This window comes from Eriocheir sinensis, unplaced genomic scaffold, assembly GCF_024679095.1.
Source record: "Eriocheir sinensis breed Jianghai 21 unplaced genomic scaffold, ASM2467909v1 Scaffold215, whole genome shotgun sequence".
Lineage (NCBI taxonomy): Eukaryota > Metazoa > Arthropoda > Malacostraca > Decapoda > Varunidae > Eriocheir > Eriocheir sinensis.
Genome location: NW_026111516.1, coordinates 368,816 through 392,940, shown reverse-complemented (window position 1 = coordinate 392,940; position 24,125 = coordinate 368,816). Strand labels below are relative to the sequence as shown.

At 42.6% G+C, this 24,125-nt stretch overlaps 1 protein-coding gene across 1 annotated transcript in view; it reads left to right on the top strand.

The window, feature by feature from the left end:
• The first annotated feature begins 784 nt into the window (after positions 1 to 784).
• The window catches only part of LOC126990857 (uncharacterized), a 43,416-nt gene continuing 20,075 nt past the window's right edge, over positions 785 to 24,125 (top strand). The window contains exons 1-4 of the mRNA XM_050849510.1: positions 785 to 918; positions 11,688 to 11,805; positions 13,821 to 13,923; positions 14,052 to 14,165. Of these exons, the coding sequence (XP_050705467.1) occupies positions 915 to 918; positions 11,688 to 11,805; positions 13,821 to 13,923; positions 14,052 to 14,165 (339 nt within the window). The 5' untranslated portion in view covers positions 785 to 914. The remainder of the gene's footprint in view (positions 919 to 11,687; positions 11,806 to 13,820; positions 13,924 to 14,051; positions 14,166 to 24,125) is intronic.

Below are 24,125 nucleotides of genomic sequence, written 5' to 3'. Positions count from 1 at the left end.
GACTTCGTCTCAGAGTTAGAAGTCAAGGTTCAAGAACACCCTCACCATCAACCCCTCGCAACAGCCGCAGCATTGCAGGCATAAAGTAAGGCATCTCTCACCTGTAGTTTTTGCAAACAATCAGGACATTCTGAACATTCTTTCTTCGCGAAACGTAGGGAATCAACACACTCAAGACAGGGCTCTGATAGGAGATCGGAGGTTACAGGGGCGGGCGTCATTCATCACACAGGAATCCTAGGCCAAACCATCAGCGGAAAACTGCCTTTTGCCATGTCGCGTCGAAGCAAGGGGATGCCCCCCGGCGTATGCCCCCATTGACTGACTGATTAAGTTATGGCTGCCTTCAGTAAATCAACGTTCTTAGACTTTTTTTTTAATTAATGTATTTTGTTTCACACATTTTTTATTTTTACTTATCGGTTTATATCTTCTAATAATCGGGGGCAACCTATTATTAGCCTTAATGTAAATCCGCAACTGAAAATTGTTACAAGTCAGAGAGAAACAGCAGGTAATTTACAATAATTAAATGAATAATTCAAGCTTGGGCTCAAAGACCTAGTCGGTGGTGACAACTGGCAAGGATAAACATACCCCATTCATGCATAGTGAAACTACCATAGTTTATAGGTAAAGTTGGGAGCGTATGGATAGCAGCGCGTGACGGCGGTGCCCATCTTCGTTCCGTTGACCCTTTGAGCTGGCTGAGGCGCTAGAGTTTATAGAAAAATGCCATAATTTTCACACCACGGTACAACAATTTGGTCTGCCCGGAAGCGCAACCTTGGATCAGCTGGCTCCTGGCTGCCAGTTACACGATAATGTGGTTCTAACAGGCTAACGAAAGTTTGAAGACGGAAGAGCTGTGATTTTGTTACATCCTTGATAAATCCAAGGCTCATTATACGAATATGGGTAAGACATCGAGTCACAATCCTTCTCTAGTTCTGGTTCATACTGTAGCTCGTATGCAAGTTCGCAGTAGTGTGAGAGGAAGTGATAAATCACGAGGGAAGTCTTTCCTTTGTCCTATTAACATCAATTTCCTCTTTCCGAACAAGGTCTTGATGGATAAGTGCTTAGTAGCTTGCATAACGCCCTCCCCCATGAAAACATGTCTCATTTGCACACTCCCTATATAGATTCAGGGTCTTTACAGCTCTTTAAAGCGCTGAAAGGGCTAACAATCCCTCACCCAGAGCCTCGGTCAATTTTAATTAATCTGATAACCACTGCCGTTTGATACTGACACACGTGTGTGTGTGTGTGTGTGTGTGTATATATATATATATATATATATATATATATATATATATATATATATATATATATATATATATATATATATATATATATATATATATATATATATATATATATATATATATATATATATATATATATATATATGCACTCACTCGCTGTTCACTACAAATATTCAAAATCTAAGAATATTAATTAAAATTAATTTCCATCAGAGCTTGTCTGAAAGATGAGTGTGTATTCAGAATTACACCCAACTCTGACAGTTGGCACCTATTTTTTTGATAGATTTTTAAGTGCTGTTCAGCATTAATAATTTTGCGTCGCATGTTACTTATTTGTAGCTGTGATTTCAATGGTTTAATCACCTGGGTTACTCACCTGGTGAGTAATTAGCCCTCTACTGCAGAATATGAGTGGACAAGATTCCTTTCTATGCAAATTACCAGCCCTTAAAGTTAGGTACCAGACCAAAAGGAGTTAAAATGTGTATCATCATATTTATCTCAGTTGTATGAAGCCTCTAAAAATATTTATTTGGGTAGAGTTGCTTATTTATGATGTGATTATGCTCATTATATGATGGCAGTTTAGGCGCCATTAAAGCCGCAATACAGGCTTGTCATAGCTAACGGGTTAAGTGCTGATAGGTTAATATATTAACCAGAATAGATGCTGATCCCAGCAGTAGTTGATTAATATTTCAGTGGTGCTATGCTCCTCTAGGAGGATAAAAAAGATGAGTAAACAATTTTCCCAAGCTAGTCAGCCAAGGCCATAAAGCTCTACTAGGGTTGCAAGAGTGTTGTCAATCTCACTGAAAAGCTTCCAAGAGTTTTTATTGAACTGACAACCTCTTGGTTGTGACCTGAGCATCATACTTGGCCCCTTCTGTTAGTTTGGCAATGGTGGGTTTCTGTTAAATTTAAGTGAACACAGCTTGGGCAGGGCAGAGGTTTGGTGGTGGCCTGGGCAGTAGCTGGTAGAGTAGAAAAAATTGAGATGCTAAAATATATCTGCAAAATTCTAGTGTTTGCCCATACTCCCCTTCTCCCACAAAACAAGCTTGGGGACCTGTGGGAATGTGGGGTTTTGGGTGGAGGATACACGATGCATCACAAACACATATTTTTTGAGTTGGGGGTTAGGGAAATTCCCTAGATGTAGGGAAATTTATATTTAGGGATTTTCACCCACCACCACCAATAAAATATATGTTTGTGGTGAATTTAGTGTTCCTCATACAGAAAGCTTATAATCTCCCAGATCCCCAAGCTTGCTTTGGGAGAGAAGCGTAGCGGACCCACCCCCGCCACTGCCACATCCCGTCCCGCGCTGCGCATTTCCGCCGGCCCACGCCACATGTCTAATATATTTAAACTAACCTAATCTAACTTACCCTTATGTAACCTACTTAATGGGAGGGGCTTCGCCCCTCTTGACCCCCCTCCTGACGGGGGGGCTTCGTCTCCCTCGATCCCTCCTGATGAGGGGACTGTGTTCTTCTCAACCCCTCTCACGGGAGGGGCTATGTACCCCTCAACCCTCCCTTCCATTTTATGGAAATTGTTTTTTTACCTCACTGCACTCAGTGACCAAGAAACCAGCAATAATGTAAGTATTAAGGGGGGCGACTAAGGGGGGTCCTCCTGCCCATATGGTACGTCCAATAGCTTTGAAATCTTAGTATGTTATTTGTTTCTGTAAATATATGACATTCTGTGAATTTCAAGAAATTTGGGTGAAGTACAGGGGAGACTCAAATAAAGTGAAATTTTCTTTTTTTTTTTGTTTCACAGACTTTTTCCTGATTTTGTGAAATTATTTGAAGTGTAAAAAACTACTTTCCGAGATATTGGCTCCTAAAGATATTTTTCCATTCTATCCATGTCTTGCCATTTGTATTTATCTGATTGGCATAAAATTTTCACATATAATTGTGTATACCTTGTTGACTTACTGGAGAATGCTATGGCATCTGGTCCCCCTTTATAAAAAAAGTATTACTCACTCGTGGGTGAGGGTGTCAGAAGGCACCACCTTCCTCATTGTAGAAGAGGTTACGGTCAAGGCATTCCTGCACGACCGTACTGGGCACTTCTGTCTCGCGATGAGTGTCTGTAGCTGGGAAAGCGACACGGTGATGAAAGTTTTGCTTGTATCAGGAGGAGGAGGGTTCAGCTGAACACCTCTGTGCAGAATTTGTTGTTGGAGCTGCAGTGATGATTCATATGGCAATGATTCTGCAGCTGGTGGTGATGTAGGTGGTGGTGGAATAGGTGGTGATGAAGCAGGTGGTGGTGGTGGAATAGGTGGTGATGAAGCAGGTGGTGGTGGTGGAATAGGTGGTGATGAAGCAGGTGGTGGTGGAGAAAGGTGTGATGAGGTACTCGGTGTAGGGAGTGGCGAATCAGCTGGTGGTGGAGCAGGTGGTGGTGGTGATGAGCGGCGGGTGAGCGTTTCAGGATCACGACTCGCTTCATAAGCTCCTAAACTGCTCCCTTCCTGGTCTTGGCCACTACATCTTGTTCAATAAGCCTTCTTCATGTTAATGGCTCTCTTGCTACTCAACTTGCATTTGTACGTCATTTCTAAGGACCATTATTTGGCTGGAGTACAAATGAACAGGTTGCGTGCCTTTCCCCGTTGTTGTCTGGGTAGGGACTGCATGGCTCCGCCACACTCCTCTCCTCAACTCACACCCTCCCAGCGATCCGGCACGAGAGGAATGACAGATGACAAAATTTACGAAGAAAAAATATTCTAATGGAAATTTTACGTACATACAAGCACTGAATGATACAGCGTGTGTTGGCGCGCGAGTCAGGCTATGATGCAATAGCGCGGGCCATTTAAATATGGCTTCCAGGGGTGAGGGTCTTTAATTTTATGAAAACAAACCTCACCACATGGCAATTTTGGCTATCCCGGCCATGCTGAGCGAAAAAAACACATTTGTCCGATTTTAAAGATATTCGTCAAAAAAATACCCTTAGTCACCCCCTTAACTTCGCAAGAGGTGCCTGCTTCCCTTTCCTCAACATTAGTCTTTACTTACATTACTAATGACGCCAGTATGGTCCGGTGGCTTCAGACCCATCTTCATCCGAAAAAAGATTTGTCACTAAAGGACGGGACAGCCGCTCCACCACTCTGCTGCTGTAAGGTTCTCTCTGACTGTGGTGGGTACAGCCTTGGCACCTCTCGTTGAAAGTTATGTACCTCCCTGCCTCACACAACTGCATAGAAACAACTATCGACCAATGTATTGCCACAGGAAAGTGCCTTGATTGCCAGGGTGTTTCAATGTTCCTGCAGAAGCATTCATTGTTTTGTGTATGAACCTCCGAATCCCCTGGATCAGCCAAGTTTTCAGAATTGATTACCATATTTTGCGGCGTATAATGTGCTCCGGCGTATACCGTGCACCTTTAACTTTAAGACATCAATTTTGAAAAAAATGTCCAGTGCTTAACCCTTACATTACGGTGATCGTATACATATAAGTGCGCTACCACATGCCCCACCTGTACGGGGATCATATATATAATCATCACACTCTACGCTCCCTTTGTTTCAAATGTACCACAAGTTCTTGACTCAGAAGAATGGTGGAAGCATCTAGCATCCGTACACACTCATTCATCTCAGCGCACGTCTTACCGAAGGCCAAAGATCATTTTCCACTTTTGTTCGGAATACATCTGTCATGTTTTGTGACGCGTCAAGGAGTTCCTCTGCTCCGGGCGGAAGTAGAGCGTGGGCGAATCAAAGTGACAGTGACTCTGATGACTGCTATGGTAGTGACATTGACAGAGGAGGGAGGGGCAAGTAGGTACAGAGAGAGAGAGAGAGAGAGAGAAAAAGAGTGAGAGCGAGTGAGGTGCTTCCACGCTACGCGTCACGGCCATGAGAAAATGCACAATATTTTCGGCTGTCATAACTTTTTTATTATTATTAGGAGAGAAGTTTTATTACATCACCATATATACTAGATAAATATACAATCATTGCAAAGAAGAAAGACACCATTTCCACCTCTTTTAAATGTCTAAATTTTCCCCGTGCACAGCATCCAGAGAAATATATTGCCACCTGTACTCTAAGGGTTAAAATGCTCAGAAATATATACAGTTCAACAAGACTGATGATTAGAATTTCCCGAAATTTCCGTTAACCCCTAGGGCGGGGATGTACCGTGAAATCGGTTTTCCCCATACGGCACTATTCTGATGTTCTCCTGAAAATTGGTCACTTTCCAGTAGCTTTAACTCTCTCACGCATGATGACGTGTTTAGCGTCATCAAAAGGTAAAAGGTCCTGGCGCACGATGACTCAAAACGCGTCATAAAAGTTAAAAAAAAATTATTAAAAATTAAGTTTTCAGTGAAAGTCTGTCAAATTTGGGAGCGTCATTTGTTAGGATAAGTGGTAACATATGGCAACCTTTCTAAGGAGCGTAGATGAGGAGCTTTGAGCGATTTTTAGTTGTTAGCCTACTTGGACAGGAGAGGAAAAAAATACAGTTTTCTCGGTGTAACTTGGGAACTAATAGGCGTATGAGGATTTTGAGGATACCATAAGAATCCTCACTAAATTCCGCTTCGAAACATATATTCGGCTAAAAAGTTGGCCCACAAAATTTCGAGCTTGCGAGTGGGCAAGAGTTGGTATTTAGGATTTATTGTCTACAATACTCTATACGGAGACTTGAAACAAGTTTGTATTGTTTATATATATATTTTCCTCTATTTTTATTTGCACATGTTCTAGTACAAGTCTTTATGAAGCCATTGATATCAAATTTATTGGGGTACGATATATCTGAGGGTAAAATACGTCCGGGAATGTAGAGTATTGCAGCGGCAAAAGAAGGCCAGTTGGGCCTGAGAAATGCATGATGAGTGGAACAGAAACTTATTGGAAACTTAGGGTGTGCGAGAGGGTTAAATTTATGAGCATTTCCTTCCTCTTCAGTCTGCCTCAAACCCGAAGTCTCTACATCATGTGGTGTTTCCGTTGTGATGTGATGGAGCGCAGTAACTTTCAAGTTGGAGCAAGCCTGTGTTCGCAGCGCTGTGTAGGCTGTGGTTGGCAGCGGCCCCCCTCCACGCACTCGACCCCGTTACAAACCCCTTTCATTACGCTCATGTTCTTAACTTGATAACCCTGAAGGGTGGTGGGATGCATCTTCAGGAGTCTGAGTATCACTTCCACCATCACCGTAATGAGATTGATCAATAGGATGGCCACCAAAGCCATGTTGCACAGTAACAGGGCTCAGCCTTCCTGATAAGACGAGTGGTTAGAGTTGAATGCTGTTGATGTCACTGTCTTCACCACTAACACCACTTTCGAAGTTTGAAAAGTCAGTTTCAGCTCTCTCCCATTGCGCTCACACTGAGAGCTCTTTTGGGAGCAAGAAGAGGCTTATGAGGAGTTGAGGTCACTGGCTGTGGACGCTCGGGCGTGGAATCAAACGCGAAAGATACGAAAAACTCTCCTGCCTCTGTTACCAGGGGTGTGAAGTCAGTGGAGTCGGCTACTTTTGGCCGGAGTCAGAGTCGGTAAAAATACCTCCAACTCCGACTCCTTTACGTAATCATTTATCCTGTAGTGTAGTTGTGAAGCTTTTTTATTATTTTTTATTATTTATTATTTAGGTGCTGCCTATAGTGCCTGTAGGCTTTCTTGAGTGGCCTCTTTGGCGATCCCAGCCCATTACTGCCGTGGTATATGACTCCTAGGCTAGTTTTGCTGCTTCGATGGGAATTCCCACAGATTTTTGGAAGAAATCGCCTTTTGTGGGAGCTCTTGAGGGCGGACATTTCAGGCAAGCATTGTGGGTAAGTTATTATGGCGGGAATATTCATTTAACTTTGAATTTTTTGTGTGTAAAAATGTTATATTTTCTTATATTTCGCCTGATTAAATAATTATGTAGATCACTGAGATAAATTACTAGACCATGTCGGAGAAAACATACCCAATGAGACATGAAACATCCTGTACTGAACGTGTCTGATTCCTGTAGCACTCATACGCATCTCCACCCTCAAGTCTCAACCTGATTGAGGCTGCTCAGCTGTTGACAAGAAATGCTCATATGATATAGACCGCGTCACTGACTGCCACTAATTTATTAATTTACATAGGTAAGATTCCATGATTGTTGCAGTTAGCTGATGAAAATGACACACACACACACATTGCCGTCGAGACTAAGAAGACCGAACACACACACACACACACACACACACACACACACACACATACACACGCAGCTATTGAGACGAGTGAATGATGTGAAGGACTGTGAGGCATTGCAGAGGGACCTGAATAAAATATGGGAGTGGAGTGGTACATGGCAGATGGAGTTCAACCTTGAGAAATGTAAAAAAATGGAGTTTGGTTGGAGTGGAAGATGTGAATATGATTATAAGATGGGAAGTGAGATAATATGCAGTGGAGTGGAAGAAAAAGATTTGGGAGTGACTGTCTCAGAGAACATGTCACTGGACAAACACATCAACGGGATAACGGGACAAACTATGAATTTGCTGAAGAACATAAGGACGGCATTTGTGTATTTGGATGAGGAGATGATGAAGAAAATAATAGTTATGATGATAAGGCCAAGGTTGGAGTATGCAGCAGTGGTCTGGTCTCCTCACAAAAAGAAGAAAATAAGAAAGCTGGAAAGAGTGCAGAGAGTGGCAACTAAGATGGTACCGGAACTTAGAGATCAGACTTACGAGGAGGGACTCAATAGCATGGGGCTCACAACCCTAGAGAGAAGAAGAGAAAGAGGAGACCTGATAGCGGTGTACAGGGTGGCGAGCAGAGTGGAGCATTTGGACAGAGAGGACCTGTGTGTGTGGAACGAGAGAGAAACGAGAGGACATGGAAAAAAGTTGAGGGTGACCACGTGTAGGTGAGATGTGAAAAAGTTTAGCTTCCCAAACAGAAGCATTGAGCTATGGAATAGGCTGGAGGAGGAGGTGGTTTGTGCAAGAAACATTCATGATTTTAAGGAAAAGTTGGACAAGAGCGGATATGGATACGGGACATCGTGAGTGTAGCTCTTTTCCCGTATGTCACAACTAGGTAAATACACACACACACACACACAAACACACACACACACACACACACACTGTCATCGAGACAACTCGTACACACACACACAAAAAACTTCTGTTAAGACAGTTTCTACACACACACACACACACACACACACACATGTTTGCTGTTTATATAAATGATATGGTGGACGGAGTGACCAGCTATGTGAGTTTGTTTGCCGATGATGCAAAGCTATTGAGACGAGTCAATGATGTGAAAGACTGTGAGGCATTGCAGAGGGACCTGGACAAAATATGGGAATGGAGTGGTACATGGCAGATGGAATTCAACCTTGGGAAATGTAAAAAAATAGAGTTTGGTAGGAGTGGAAGATGTGAATTTGATTATAAGATGGGAAGTGAGATAATATGCAGAGGAATAAAAGAAAAAGATTTGGGAGTGACTATCTCAGAGAACATGTCACCGGACAAACAGATCAACAGGATAACAGGACAAACTATGAATTTGCTGAGGAACATAAGGACGGCATTTGTGTATATCAACGAGGAGATGATGAAGAAAATAATAGTTACAATGATAAGGCCAAGGTTGGAGTATGCAGCAGTGGTCTGGTCTCCTCACGAGAAGAAGAATATAAGAAAGCTGGAAAGAGTACAGAGCATGGCAACTAAGATGGTACCGGAACTTAGGGATCGGACTTACGAGGAGAGACTCAATAGCATGGGGCTCACAACCCTGGAGAGAAGAAGAGAGAGAGGAGACTTGAAAGCGGTGTACAGGGTGGCGAGTGGGGTGGAGAATCTGGACAGAGAGGACCTGTGTGTGTGGAGTGAGAGAGAAACAAGAAGACATGGAAAGAAGTTGAGGGCGACCACGTGTAGGCGAGATGTGAAAAAGTTTAGCTTCCTAAACAGAAGCATTAAGCTGTGGAATGTGTAATGTGGGAGAAACTGAGAAATCGGTAACCTGTAATAACTGATGTGTTGCTTGTGAATCAGGTGGTTACGAACCGCAAGACAGACAGACGAACCAGATGTGGAGCTGGTGGCGTGACTACGCCTCGGCCAAAGGGCCGAATGATCACTAGTTAGTTTTTTCATGGAGTATTGACGAGCAGAATTTTTCACCTGTATTGAGTGAGAGAACCAGTTGCTTCGAAACTCTTGCTGAACTGGCGGAACAGGCCAATTGGATGTTAACTAAACCACCGATAAATGCGTTCACAAGCCTCTGGCTAGCCGTGGGCAGTGGGAGGGGAGGTGATAAGCCGACTGTGTGAGGTTGTCTCCCTCACACACCGTCTGGACCTCACTTCCACAGGTACGTTGAACCCAGCTCCTAGGGACCAAGCTTGTTAGTGTGTTATCTTGATACAATGTTAATGTTACTTAAAGAGTGAATTGTCACACACACCGTCTGGACCTCACTTCCACAGGTTCCTTAGCATACTGACTGAGCTGGTACCTCACTTGTTGTGTGTCATTATATAGAGTATGTGAACATTTCCTTTTGTGTGGGCTTATTATCACCCACTTGGTATCTTGACTCCACACGAATACCTTGCCCCATGATTATCTTTGTGAACACATATCGATCGGTGGTTGAAGGGATATATTTTATTGTATAATTATGCACCATAGAAACTTGACTAGGGTAGTTTTGTTAGCTATGGCCAGGATTCTATATCTTCATATATTTTATGAAATTAACTGTGATTGGGTGGGCCCTTCTGGTGATTGGAATGGTGAGTTGAAATCAGTATTGTAGAGTAACTCGGTAAAAGATTGCTACCTTTACCAACAGAATGAGCTGTCAATAGTATTGTTAATTAATATCAGTGTGCTCGCTACCATTACCAACAGTGATGAATTGTAAATAATATTGTTACTTAATTTCAATAAGCTCGCTATCATTATATATCAACCTAATGTGAATAAACCTCATAATTTAACATTTGTGTTGCGTCACCCTAACAACTAGGAAGCACACTTCTAGTAAAATATTAAAAACAGAGTTGAAGGCAACACAAATGGACTGGGGGAGGAGGTGGTTTGTGCAAGAAACAGTCATGATTTTAAGGAAAAGTTGGATAAGAGCGGATATGGAGACGGGACAGCGCGGGCGTAGCTTTTTTCCCGTATGTCACAGCTGGGTAAATACAGCTGGGTAAATACACACACACACACACACACACACACCCTTCTAATTTCCCCTTATGTGTGTGACGCACACCCGGAAAAGTTGCCGGTTGCCCAAGCTGCCGCCAACGCGGTGGGACGAAAAAGGCCCAGTGTGACACCAGCTTACGGACAACTGACAACTTGCTCCCAGATGGGGGTACGGGCGTTGCCAGTAGCCACAATGGTTAGAAAAAAATGTCCAGTGTGACACCGCCTTAAGGCAGTGAGGCCGCTGATTGGGTGAGCGCTGGCGATGACGTCATCAGACTCTCAACGAATCACAAGCATGTTTTCAGAGCTCAGCCGATCGTAAGGCTTCATCTGTGGCTTTAAAGCGACCCGTTCTCTCTTCCTGTTTTCTTCTTTTTTCATAGGTACGTATTTTGAGATAACAAGGGAGTAAAGGAGGGAAAAAAAGTGAGCTCCGGGGAGCAGCATGAGCCAATTATAATGGTGCCACTATAAACAGTTGCCTGCGCCATGACGGGCTCGGGGCCGACCATCAGGCCCAGATGGATAGTCTACTGGTGCCATGTACAAAAAAAAAAAAAAAAAAAAAAACACCAAAGGTCGGAACAAATAAGCGCTTTTTCAGTGTTTTCAATACCTCGAGTACAGTGTTTATCTTCGGAACGAAGCGAGCGCGAAACTCGAGAGGGTACTGTACACTTTATTTTTAAAACCTATTAAAAAAATAGTTCAAGATAAAGTAAATATCATACTTATTAATGTTGCTGATTACATTTCCTTTCTAATGCTGTATCACATATTGTATTTAAACTAATAGTACTGCAGAAAAATGAACATAAACTGTCTAGTTTTTGGCACTAGTCGGCCTGGTAGACAATGATAGACCTAATCTATGGCCAGCTAAACTCCACCCACAGCAGGGCAGTGTCCCCCATGATCATCGCTCTCTACCATCACCCGTCACCCAACACTTGGTGACCCTTAAGATATATTTATATTTTTTTAAGTACTTCTGATGACAACCAAAGCCATCACTGGTATGTTGAAGCCTCAGAAGCCGATGGTGGCCAAAGCAATCAACGTGAAAGGGTTAAGAGAAAATTTAAATTCAGGTGTTAATAGGACTCATCTGTTTATATTGCATTAATTTCATCTATTTAATGTGTTTATCATTTTAATTTCCAGGTTGCTGTAAGTGGTGTTGTGTGTTGTTGGTGGTGACCTTCCTTGTTGTAGCAGGCAGCATGGGGCTCTTCACTGCCTTCTTCCCCTACCCAAGTCATGCTTCTTGTCATGTTGATTGGTAAGTTTGAGGACAATCCAGTCCATTCAAGATGTGCATGCTAAACTCTTATATTAAAATTCAGTTTCCAAGGAGTTATGTAATTTTTTTTTAAATGTAGTAAGTAAAACACTGAATAGAAAAAAATAGTTTATATGTTGTCACTTTTGAAAAAATTTCTTTACTGTTAGGGATTATTATTATTTCTTTACTGTTAGGGATTATTATCATTTAAATTAGTAAGTTTCCCTCCTTCCTGATGATTAATGATAATTTAAAGGATAAGTTAATTATCTTTGAATAGTGATGTGTGGCAATGTAAAGAAGCATTTTGTTGATTTTTTACATGATGAGTGTGCACCTGTCCCCCTGTATTCAGGGGTTCACTACTCCAGGATTCAAACAATCAGAGATTTCCCTCTGCAATGCACAAAGTGGCTTCTAAGGAATTTTCGTAGCACCGTTCCAAACTTTCACAGTCTACCTGCGGACAACTTGGCTATTCCTAATGAAAGGATGATGTATACATGCAAAAAGCAGCATAAAATATCGTAAGTATTCATCAGCTGTACATACTATAATCTGTACTGTAATCTTCGTAGACTTCTTGCAAGTACAGAGTCATTAAATTTCCCTCAACTGTCGGGTACTCACTGGCTTCGCCCTGGGGTTTAGCAGCCACAGTTTCCCTATTCTCGAGGCACCGGAACTACATTCGACCACCAACGTGAAGCTAACCCGACGTATCGTCAAAAGTGGAGGGTGAACAGGAGTCAGTCACATCCAGGAGAGCATGCAAGCTGCCGAGGCTCGCCCCCCGTTCCTGTTGCGAGCATAGTATCCACCGTTCCTGTTTTCTTCTTTGCAGCACCATCCCTTTTGAGCATCTTTCTGGGGGACATTGTTAAAGCACAAAGAACTCACACTGTAGTGCTGAAAACATGACACAAGTGCACGGATGCTATTTCTATGAGTTTACAACGTGGACTGAGACTAGAGCTGTCATCTGGCAGTCAAGAATTACCCTAGACCGAGCAAGAATTAACCCCAAGTCTTGCAAAATTCTTTCAGTTCTTGTTCTGGTGTGTCAGATTTTAAAGAATTCCCCCAAATTCTTGGCAAGAGGCAGGGTCCGCAAGCTGCAGGGCTGGGTATGCCACTGTTTTACTGGGCGCACCTCCATAGGCTTATGGCGATGACCATTTCATGAGCTTCCTATGGGTAACCCTGCCAGGTGAGGGTGGACATAGAGTTCATGAGGTTACTGTTGTGTCACTGTTGCACCACAGACCATTTCAAAGCATCAATCTATGATAAGTAAGAACTTTCCAGTATGAAAACATCATTGTCAGTGTTAGAAACAAGAAATTGAAATGATGGCATTTGTCAATATTTTGTAGAGAAAAAGGACGTTTTAAGAAACTCAGTCGCATGCAATGACGCTAAGTAGCTACTGAAGTACTCCTAATGAAATGTAGATCCCGTAACTGTGACTAAATTAACGCGTGTTGTCCTTAATGAGTGACAAAAAAAAAAATAGTGTTGGTTCATCCAATCATATGGACAAGATAGAGCACTCTGGCGGATTACGGGAGGGAGGTGAAAGACAATCACAATGGGGTCGTTCAAGAAGGCCATACATCGCCAGATGACGCCTTAGGGTTGTAAACTTGCCACCATTCCTTAAAATATGGAACGCCATTTGTTGCGTATTTGCCTGTCTGAATGGTTAACCCTTAAAGCGCGGGCTTGTTTTGCCGTGCCTGTCCTCCCATGCGGGCATATTGAGGCAAAAACATACCTCACTTCAACCTTTTATATCTTCACTTCTACTTACCTCATGTGACTGAATAAAGTATCGTTGTAAAGTACATACCCTTAACTGTCCTTTGACGTTAATTTGAAGACTACATAACCATTGCTAGAGTGAGTACAGAATATTGCAGTAAGATCACTGAAAACATTATTATAGACAGTTTTCTACCCTTAGTGGACTTTCCTTGTATTACTCTTTATTTTCTTGTTCTCCTTTTTAGGATATTTGGCAAGGAATGCTACATTGTGAAGGACCGTCTTATCCAGCAAATGAAACTTTGGAGCAGTGATCAATGTTCTGCAAAGCAGCATTGTAATTATAAGGTATCAAGTTTTCTTATATTACCTCAGTGGCTTAATATGCATGTCCTGAGAAAATGTCCATTTTAAGTTTCCTGTGAATAATCTTTGATTGACCAAGGAAGCCAACTATAGCATACTCTTATTTACAGTACGTTGTGGAGGGAAACACTATTCAAGGTAATCACACCACGCCTGTTATGTCATATGTGGACAAGCTGAACTTCACTCTTACTGATGCCAGTGATGGAACCTGCTTAGTCAAGGTATTATTTTACTTTTTAATAAGTGTAATATAATAGCTAAGTATGGTTGCCCACTTAGTCTTTGGGAAGATAATTGCCAAGAAATAAAATTTCATATATGAGTGCAGCGGCTTTTGAGGCCATCAAAGCCCAGTCTTGAAATGAAATTTGATGGGGAGGCTGGGCTGAATACTTTGAACATAACACAGGAGAGGGATGGATGGGTAGACTGCATGTATTTGGACTTGAAGAAGGCTTTCGACAAAGTTCCACATACAAGACTTATGGAAGCTGGAAAATAGAGGAGGATTGAAAGGGAAAATGAAAAACTGGATGGAAAGTTACTTAAAGGGAAGAGAAATTAGAACAGTGGTAAAGGACATGAAATCGGAATGGAGAAATGTACTGGCACCAATACTTTTCCTAGTATATATAAATGATATGCCGGAGAAAGTAAATAGTTACATGAGCTTGTTTGCAGACGATGCAAAATTGCTGAGACACATAAGAAATAGTAAAGACTGAAATTCTGCAAAAGGACCTAAATAAGATTTGGGATTGGAGTAAGAAATGGGAGATGGAGTTTATGTGAAGAAATGTCATGTATTGGAAATGGGAAAAAGTGAAGGGAGACCAAAATGGAATGGGAGATGGAGAAATGTTAACCCTCTCGTGCACCAATGGTGTGTAAAAAAATTTAGGGGCAAAGTGCACCGGGACGCCATTGGCGTCAATTTGAACAAAAATGTTACTTTTAAATAGTTATATTCACTCCAATCGCGTCATTTTTTGTTTGAGGGTAAGTTTCCTCACCCTCTCCGAAATGAACTAACTGGCAACACTCTGCGTGCACAGATTTGAGCGCGGTTAAGAAAATAAAGACAGTTTCTGGTCACTCTCATCAGTCAATCTGCACGTCTCGCTGCTGTGGGCCTTCAACTTTTTGTGGGCTTCCACGCGCCCATGCGGCCCACAGCATAACAGTGATAATTGTGTTTTATAGTGCAATACAGTGATTTGATTGGGTGTAATTTGTATTCTATTCTCTTTACAGGCAGTAGCGTATTATATTTTGTGAATTACATAAGGACATCAGTACGTAATGGCATGGAGGCCCCTGAAACCTGAGGGATATTACCCACTCTTGTACTCGGACAGTGAAAGTAGTGGTGAGAGTGGAACAGAAAGCATTCCCCACTTTGCGAGAGAAAGTGATGAGAGCGAAAAAGACTTAGATTCAGAAGGAAATGAAGGCACAGAATGGCAAGGATTATATACTATAAGGATAGCTCACTGAAACGTCATCAATGACGTCATGACTGCAGTATATCATCTGGTTCACTCTCACTCTACTCTCATGGTATAAAATGTACTTGAAAACCCTTATTTATTCTTATTTATGGTCAGATTTTGCACTTTTTTGATTGCTAAGGATATGTAATTAATTAGGCAGCTGTTGTGCTGGCTAATAGTATACAATAATATAAATAATGTGAGAAACATGGTAAACAAGCTGCAGAAATATTGCTCTGTTTACCATCAATGCTTACATTTTCTTAACTTTTATTAACATTAGTTTTCTACAACTTCATTTGCAGGGATAACTAATCCTGTCATATATAATGAAAGTATTTTTTTCTTATACATACATATATATTGTATAATATTTACGCAAGTTTTTAACTAAATGAATTTACTTTTACCAAACTTTCACTATAGAGCTTTATTGGCTTTTCTTTAATGTTTTCACTTTTTTGAAAAATGTTTGGACCTCACCCGCACAGACTTCACCTTCACGCTATCTTTTCGTTTGCAGGCCAAAATCCACTTCTTCAAGGTGTGTTTGTCTCTAGGAAACCTAATGAACTTAACACCTTGACGACTTTCCGCAATTGAGCCACTGTAACACCCATATACACCACAAATACCATTTTCACTGAGCACACTATGGTGAGAACGTAGTGAAGTGAACCAGTTTGCCGCCAAGCACCATTTGTTTACATGTGTGACGTCATTCGCGGTGTATTGTGGGTAAAACAAAAACTTAGTGAGCTATCCTTATAGTATATAATCCTTGTGGAATGGGACAGCGTGGAGGACAGGACAGGAGTCGTACTTCCGTCCCCACTGGACCCGCTCCCTCCTCCCCTACTCAATACTTTTACTTCTCCGCAAATTATTCATGGTGCTAATTGTCCGATTGGAGATTTGAAGGAACCATAAAAATCCTGATAAAATTCTGCTATTATAAATACATCTACAGTAACCTCTCGAGTTTTGCGATCCTCGAGTTTAACGCTTAGTCCTAAATTCTTACCATCCTGACTTTCGCGCATTACCGCCCCAACTTTCGAGGTGCTTTGACATGTACGGGTCACGTCTACCTACCGTCGGTGTCATACTTGCTGCCTTAACCCTTTCCTTGCTAAGCGCTCACAACGAGACTATCCCCCCAGGTGTGCTCAGGCACCCCAGCGGGGGAAGGGGATCTCTTTTAACCGCTGTATCTCAAAAACTATTCATCACAGCTACAAAACAAAAACACCATTGGAAAGAGGAAGCCAAGATCTATAAGATTCAGTTATGTAAGCCTCTACTTCGAATGTACAGGCATGTTCAGGGGGTGTTTTTTGCTGTGAGTGCGACTGGCGCTCACAGTGAGCTTTTAGCACCACCAGCAAGTGACACTAGTGCTCGCTCTTTTAACCTCTCTATCTCAAAAACTATTCATCACAGCTAAAAACAAACAAAAACACCATTGAAAAGAGGAGGCCAAGATCTATAAGATTTGGTAATGTAAGCCTCTCCTGCAAATGTACAGGCACATTCAAGGGGTGTTGCCTGTGAAGGCATACATTTATACGTGCCCGACGGTCAGCTGTAAGGCAACTACTGAGTAGATCTCTTGATGATTGGGTGTTGGCAGGGCAGCGTTGCCAACTGCAAAATTTACAACTATTTGGTCAAAATATCAGTCATGCGATAGGTGAAGCTATGCAAAAATGCCGCTATATTGGACAAGAACATCCACTAGTTGCTCGTCCGTAGATTTTCCGCGCTAGGCTGATGTGATTTTCCACCAAATTTACTGAAAAACCCACTGAATTGGCAATGCTGTGGGGTGAGAAATAGTGTTGGAACACTCATATGCGGCAAATTTGAGTGTGACTGGAGCTCGCAGCGAGCGTTTAGCACCACCTGCAAGTTACGCTAATGCTCACTGCGAGCGTTTAGCAACGAAAGGGTTAAAAGACGGTGTCCAACCATTGGGGCTATGGGCAACCACGGTTGTCCGTATGCCCAGCCGAGAGCGAGTTAATTGTTGGGTGTCTGTATGAATGGAAAACGGTTGTGGGGACGAGTGTGGGTAAGTGGGTAACTCACAGCTGTATGTAAACAACCAGATGTCGGCAGTGGCTGAGGAGTGAGGAGCAGTGGAAGATGGCCCACCAATAGACTTGTAAAATGGACTGGCAGAGCTGGTTTGCTTACTACTTGATTAACGAGATAAGAGAACACCCCGTGCTGTGGAACCACAGTCCAAAAAAGTTTTTCTCCAGTCTATGAAAATTGTAGAACTCTCGGTGTTGTTTTCCTCTTCTTCTTTTTCTTCTTCTTTTGACCTGTAATGCATGGCAGCGACAGTGAAATGTAATAGTGGAAAATGGCAAAAGGGCATAGAAAAGCAAAATCAGGAAAAGAAAAGGACAGAAAAACACCTAAGTTCAGGGTGAAGTGTTTAAGTGTGCACTGTTAAGTAACTAAGTGCATGTTGTGAAGTATAAAAGTGTGGAGAAAGAGGACCTAAGAAGCGATACAAAGCGTTACAGGTCAAAAGAAGAATAAGGTCCACTACACTGGTGCCGTTGTAAAGGCAATACCTCTGACACCATCACATCACATGGCAGCGACGGTCGGGTCCACTACACTGGCCGGTGTTGCGAGAAATATTTCCCTGCTGAAATTAGTCATTCTGCTGTCCACCACACATGCGCGCTGTGGGAATACACAGCATTAACCCCTTCAATACGATGACGCCTACGTAGGCGTCATGAAGCCCCAGTAGCATATACGATGATGCCTACGTAGGCGTCATGAAGCCCCAGTAGCATATAAGATGACGCCTACGTAGGCGTCATATTTCTATTCTGTTTCTTCTTCTATTGAGTTGTCCCGTACTTTGTGTTGGTTACTAAGTAAAGACGCCGTATGCTGTCCTTGAAATCCTACTGCTCCTCCCACCATCCTTGTTCCCACCAATCACAAAAAATGAGCTACAGTATGCACCGCCTTCTTCCCGCCTTGTGTCTAAAATTAGGAAGTCTCATTGGCTCTCTCTCTCTCTCTCTCTCTCTCTCTCTCTCTCTCTCTCTCTCTCTCTCTCTCTCTCTCTCTCTCTCTCTCTCTCTCTCAGACACCGAGGCGCCGACACCATCACGTCTCACCCACCTCTCTCTCTCTCTCTCCCTCTCAGACACCGAGGCGCCGACACCATCACGTCTCACCCACCTCTCTCTCTCTCTCTCTCTCTCTCTCTCGCTCTCTCTCTCTCTCTCTCTCTCTCTCTCTCTCTCTCTCTCTCTCTCTCTCTCTCTCTCTCTCTCTCTCTCTCTCTCTCTCTCTCTCTCTCTCTCTCTCTCTCTCTCTCTCTCTCTCTCTCTCTCTCTCTCTCTCTCTCTCTCTCTCTCTCTCTCTCTCTCTCTCTCTCTCTCTCTCTCTCTCTCTCTCTCTCTCTCTCTCTCTCTCTCTCTCTCTCTCTCTCTCTCTCTCTCTCTCTCTCTCTCTCTCTCTCTCTCTCTCTCTCTCTCTCTCTCTCTCTCTCTCTCTCTCTCTCTCTCTCTCTCTCTCTCTCTCTCTCTCTCTCTCTCTCTCTCTCTCTCTCACTCTCTCCCTCTCTCTCTCTCTCTCTCTCTCTCTCTCTCTCTCTCTCTCTCTCTCTCTCTCTCTCTCTCTCTCTCTCTCTCTCTCTCTCTCTCTCTCTCTCTCTCTCTCTCTCCCAGACACCAAGGTACCAACACCACCACTCCTTGCCTTTCGACATGACCGTGACATGGTGACTGAAAATTGGCAGCATAATATACGGAGGCGACAAGCAGATACATGCCGGCTCAGGTTTCCCGCGCGAGAGCACGCCGTATATCAGCCAGGCGGGCTTTTTGAACATCCGGCACGAAGGGGTTAAAAGTACTAATTTGCCTGGTTTTGTTCTAGTTTGTCCACTTGTGATCTTTGTGAGCGTTGAGGGAAATATGGAAACAGTAAGCGAGTTGAACCTCTCTGTGAGCTATTTTGTGGCTGCGGCGGCAGTTTACGTTCAATAGGCATTGAAAAGTCAATCATGATATTAGTGATTTAATGATTTATAACTGAAAAAGTTAGCAGATAATATCATAACACACAGAAAACTACCAGAAGCTATAGGTTTGTCCAACTGTACCACGGGTGACCGCGAGTGACCGCCCTTACTTTAGCAGACGATACCACGTGGATCACAAATGTGTTTTCAGAACTGCCAGCCAATTATAAGGCAGCCGCCTTCAACTGCAACTTCAAAACGACCTGTTCTCACTTCCCATTTGCTGCCTATTAACAAGGTATGTATTTTGAGATAACAAGGGAGGAAAGTCGAAAAAATTGTGATAACAAGGGAGTAGAGTCGAAAAAAAGTAATTTTTTTCCACGTGTCAGAACCAATAAGTGCTTTTTCATAGCTTTCAATATCTCGAGTTTCGCGATCCTTGAGTTTAACACTATACTTTCGGAATGAAGCAAGCGCGAAACTTGAGAGGGTACTGTACCTTGAAAAGTTGACCCACAAAGTTTTTAGTTATGGAGGTGGGAACATGACCTAAGTAGGAAAATTGTTTATGCCCACTTTATTCCACGTCCATAAACGGTCCTATGAATTACTATTATTATTTCTTTATTGACTCATGAAAAAATACAACAAATAAGGAAGCCATTGATATACAGGTAACTCTCGATTTACGCGAGTTTGGTATCTGCTTTTTAAAATAACGGGGTCCAAAATCCAAATAAATGTTTAATTTACACATTTTTTCCACTTATACGCGATATGTTATGGAGTGGCCACCAGATGTCTCACACAACTGGACTCACACGGCGCCGCGGCCACACTGCTGAGCTCAGTTCTTCCCGCACGCCACTTGAACAACAATACAGTACCCAGGCTGCCGTGCTACTCAACAATAGGGGTGGGCAGGTACCGGCACCAGTAACGGTACCAGCTATACGGTATGGTACCGGTACCAGACTGCTCGGTACCGGTACCAATACTAGCCAGTCGCTCATGGTGTCCCTCATTTCATCCTCACACGAGTGAGGCTGAGACTGAGTGACTGAGTGGATATCTCAGTGATATGGATATTCTCTCTCTCTCTCTCTCTCTCTCTCTCTCTCTCTCTCTCTCTCTCTCTCTCTCTCTCTCTCTCTCTCTCTCTCTCTCTCTCTCTCCACTAAATGAAGTGAATATTTATTTTTCAAGAGAAACCTACCTCTTGTCTGATTTACATTGTTTTTGATTTACGTGACCTCTTCAAGGACACAATACTCGCATAAATTGAGAGTTACCTGTATTATGTATAATGATAAATGCAGGTTTGGGGGAAGAAAGTAGCTGAGAAACAAAAATTTTTATGCCGCTAAAAAATGCCTCAACCGGCGAGAGATCCAATGTTTGAAATGAGTGCAGAAAAGAATACTTATTGAAACTTATGGTGCGTGAGAGGGCTAAAAGTTCAGGAAGAGAGAGATCTGGGAGTGATAATGCAAGATAATGAAGAGTCAGAGAGTCATGTAAATTGGATATTTGGAGACACGTATAGAATGGCAGTGTTTTTGATAGTGTATGTAAAAGGAGAAAGCTGAAAGTCAATAAAAGTAAAATGATGGTTTGTGAGCGGAGTAGAAGTTAGGTTGTGGAGTTTCTATGCCCATATAGAATGGGAATTGAATGTGAAAAAGAATGCAAAACAATTTTGAATGGTGAAGAAATGGAGGAGGCTATTGAGTTTAAGTACCTTGGATCAGTTATGACAAGAGAAAGGGCATTACAAGGAAGAAAGGTGGTAGGGTCTTTGAGACATATCATGAATGGCAGAAGTGTGAGCATGGAGGTAAAGAGGGATTTGAGAAATACAGTAATAGTACCAACCCTCTCATATGCAAGCAAAACATGGGCCTTGAATGAAAGTCAGAGGTCTAGAGTGCAGGCAGTGGAAATGAGTTATTTGAGGAGTGCATGTGGTGTGAGTAAAATGGATGATGAGCGTTTTGGAATGTGTCACATGGGTGAAGGGAAGAAGTATGGAGTGGTGGAAGAAGTGAAGTGACAGATTTTAAAGTAGTTTGGCCACATGGAAAGAATGGAGGAGAGTAAGATGACCAGGGCTGGAATTCACAAACATACTAACTACGAACTAACATAACTACGCACTATTGATTTAGTGACCGACGTTAGTGTCAGATTCACAAAGCAAACCTTAGATGGTAGTTAGAGGTGCGCTAAGTCAATGAGGCCGCTGATTGGCTGATGACGTCATTGGCCTTGCAGCGAATCGCAAGCACGTTTACAGAACCGTCAGCCAATCCTAGGGAGCCCCCTCCAGCTGTTGGTTCAACAAACCCATTCTCTTTTCCCATTTTTTTTCCTTTTAAGGCAAATTGTACTAAATCGTAATCTACGTATTCAATTATTTTGTTGTTTGCTGCACATTTACATCAAGGTAACTTTGCCGTTCGATGTCTTGTTACCTACGAACATACTTAAGAAGAAGAAAAAGAAGATACGGAGGAGATTGAGGCAGGAAGAAAGCAAAGAGAAATATGGGACAGATATCGAGGCAGACAGGAACGAAGGACGGAAGGAAGGAATAGGGAAAATTAAGACTGTCTTGCCATATCTGCAGCCCAACTCATGGGGTAGCTGTCACCCGACAAAGGTCCATGGTCCCTCCACAGAGGAACAAATCCAGAGATGGATGGATGAATGGATGAGGAGGTAGGAAGATGAAGGAGGAGGGAGGTCTGGCAATCCCCTGGCCGGGCGTCGGTGTTGCCATACCGCCCACACTTATCATATACCTCTCACAGGGTGTACATCTCATCATTTTATAAAGAAATGGGCTTCCTCTACTCGCAAAGTTATATTTCAAGTTGAAAAATGCAATTTATAAGCATTTATACGTAAACATGATAATATTGTTAGCGTTTAGTACACTCCCGAGGCAGTAATTATTTAATGGTGCAGACAATGGCAACACTGCAGGAGTGCGTTTGTGGGCACCACTACCCAAGCTGGGGAGGAATCCCAAGCCACCTGTGACATCAAGATCAAGATCAAGACCAAGTGTAAACAATGTCACGGCGGCCCATTCCTAGCCACAGCCACGGCTATGGTGATAGACAGTGAGTTTGAGGTTTCCTCATCTGAAGAAGATGTGGGAGCACTCTCAGACTCTGGAAGTTTTTGATTGTAGAAAATGCCATATGTGTAAGGTATTATATGTGTACGAGTGGGCTAAATTTCTGAAAATCCCACACTTATACCCCATGAAATGGTGCTCTCTGGAGTAATCTACACCTGTGTGCAACAAAAATGGGCTACCTGGCCTCTATCACTTCTCAAATCCTCCATAAACCATCACAGGGGCCATTTCCAGCCACACCATGGTAACACTGCATGGAGTTCTGCAAAAAATAGGTCCATGACATGTGTTTTTTTCTTATTCTCCACTTTTACCATCACATGGAACATTTTTAAGGCAAAAAAAAAAAAAAAAAAAAAAAAAAGGCCAGTACTGGAGGAGCCAAAAATATATAAATCGGCTGGTACTGTAGTACATGTTAAGGAAAAACTGGACAAGTACAGATATGGAGACAGGACCACACGAGCGTAGCCCAGGCCCTGTAAAATTACATCTAGGTAAATACAACTAGGTAAACACACACACACACACACACACACACATATATATTAGTGGATACTGGAATATAAACATTGAGAATCGTACCGAGCCTGAGATGGATTTGATTACGCCGCCATCACGTAAACAAGAACTGGCGGCTGATTTCTCCGGATTTGAGGAAAACAGTGAGTTGCAAAATAGATTATTGCAGAGAAGGGTGAAAGGGTTGGAGAGTGATTTTGAAGTGGTGATGAAGATGTTGGGTGAGTTGAGAAGGGAGAGAGAGGATGACAAGAGAAGGATAAGTGATTTAGAAGCAGAAGTGAAGGAACACAACATTCAGCTGATAAAATGCTCCGAGGGGATAAAGGAAAACGTGGATTCAGTGGAAAGGATGAATAAGGAGGAGAATAAGTGGGAGGAGAAGCGAAGGGATGAAAAAGTGGAAGTGGAGCAAAGAGTTAAGAATTTAGAACAGAAAGTTGATAATGGTGGAGAGATGGTGCAGAGTGGGAATGTACAGAGCTTTAAGGAGATTGTGGAGGAGAGGATGGCTGAGAAGGTGTTGAAGGTAATCAAAGAAAATGAGGCACTGGTAAGAGGCACGGTGGAGAAAAAGAAGTGTCATTGTGTTCGGGGTCAAGGAAGAGAAGACCCCAAGCAAATCTGCGAGGGAAAATAACTTGAAAGATGTAGTGAGGAAGATCGTGAAGAGGGTACAAGAAGAGGGAAGAGACCTGGTGAAAGAAATAGATGACTGTCATAGGATTGGAAAGTACAATGGAGAAAAAGATAGACCAATTAGGACTCGATTCAAGGCACAGAGTGAAGCAGAAGAGGCCTTGGCAGGAGCATGGAAGCTAACGGGAGAAGAAGACACCAAAATGATGTGGCTGAGGAAAGATCTGAATGAACAAGAGAGAGACAAGTTGAATGAACTTAGAGGTGAGGTTCATGATTTAAATGAGAAGAGATCGGAAGAAGAGAAGAAGGAGTTTTTTTGGAGAGTAATGGATATGAAAGTGAGGAAGTGGTTCATGGTGACAAGAGGAAG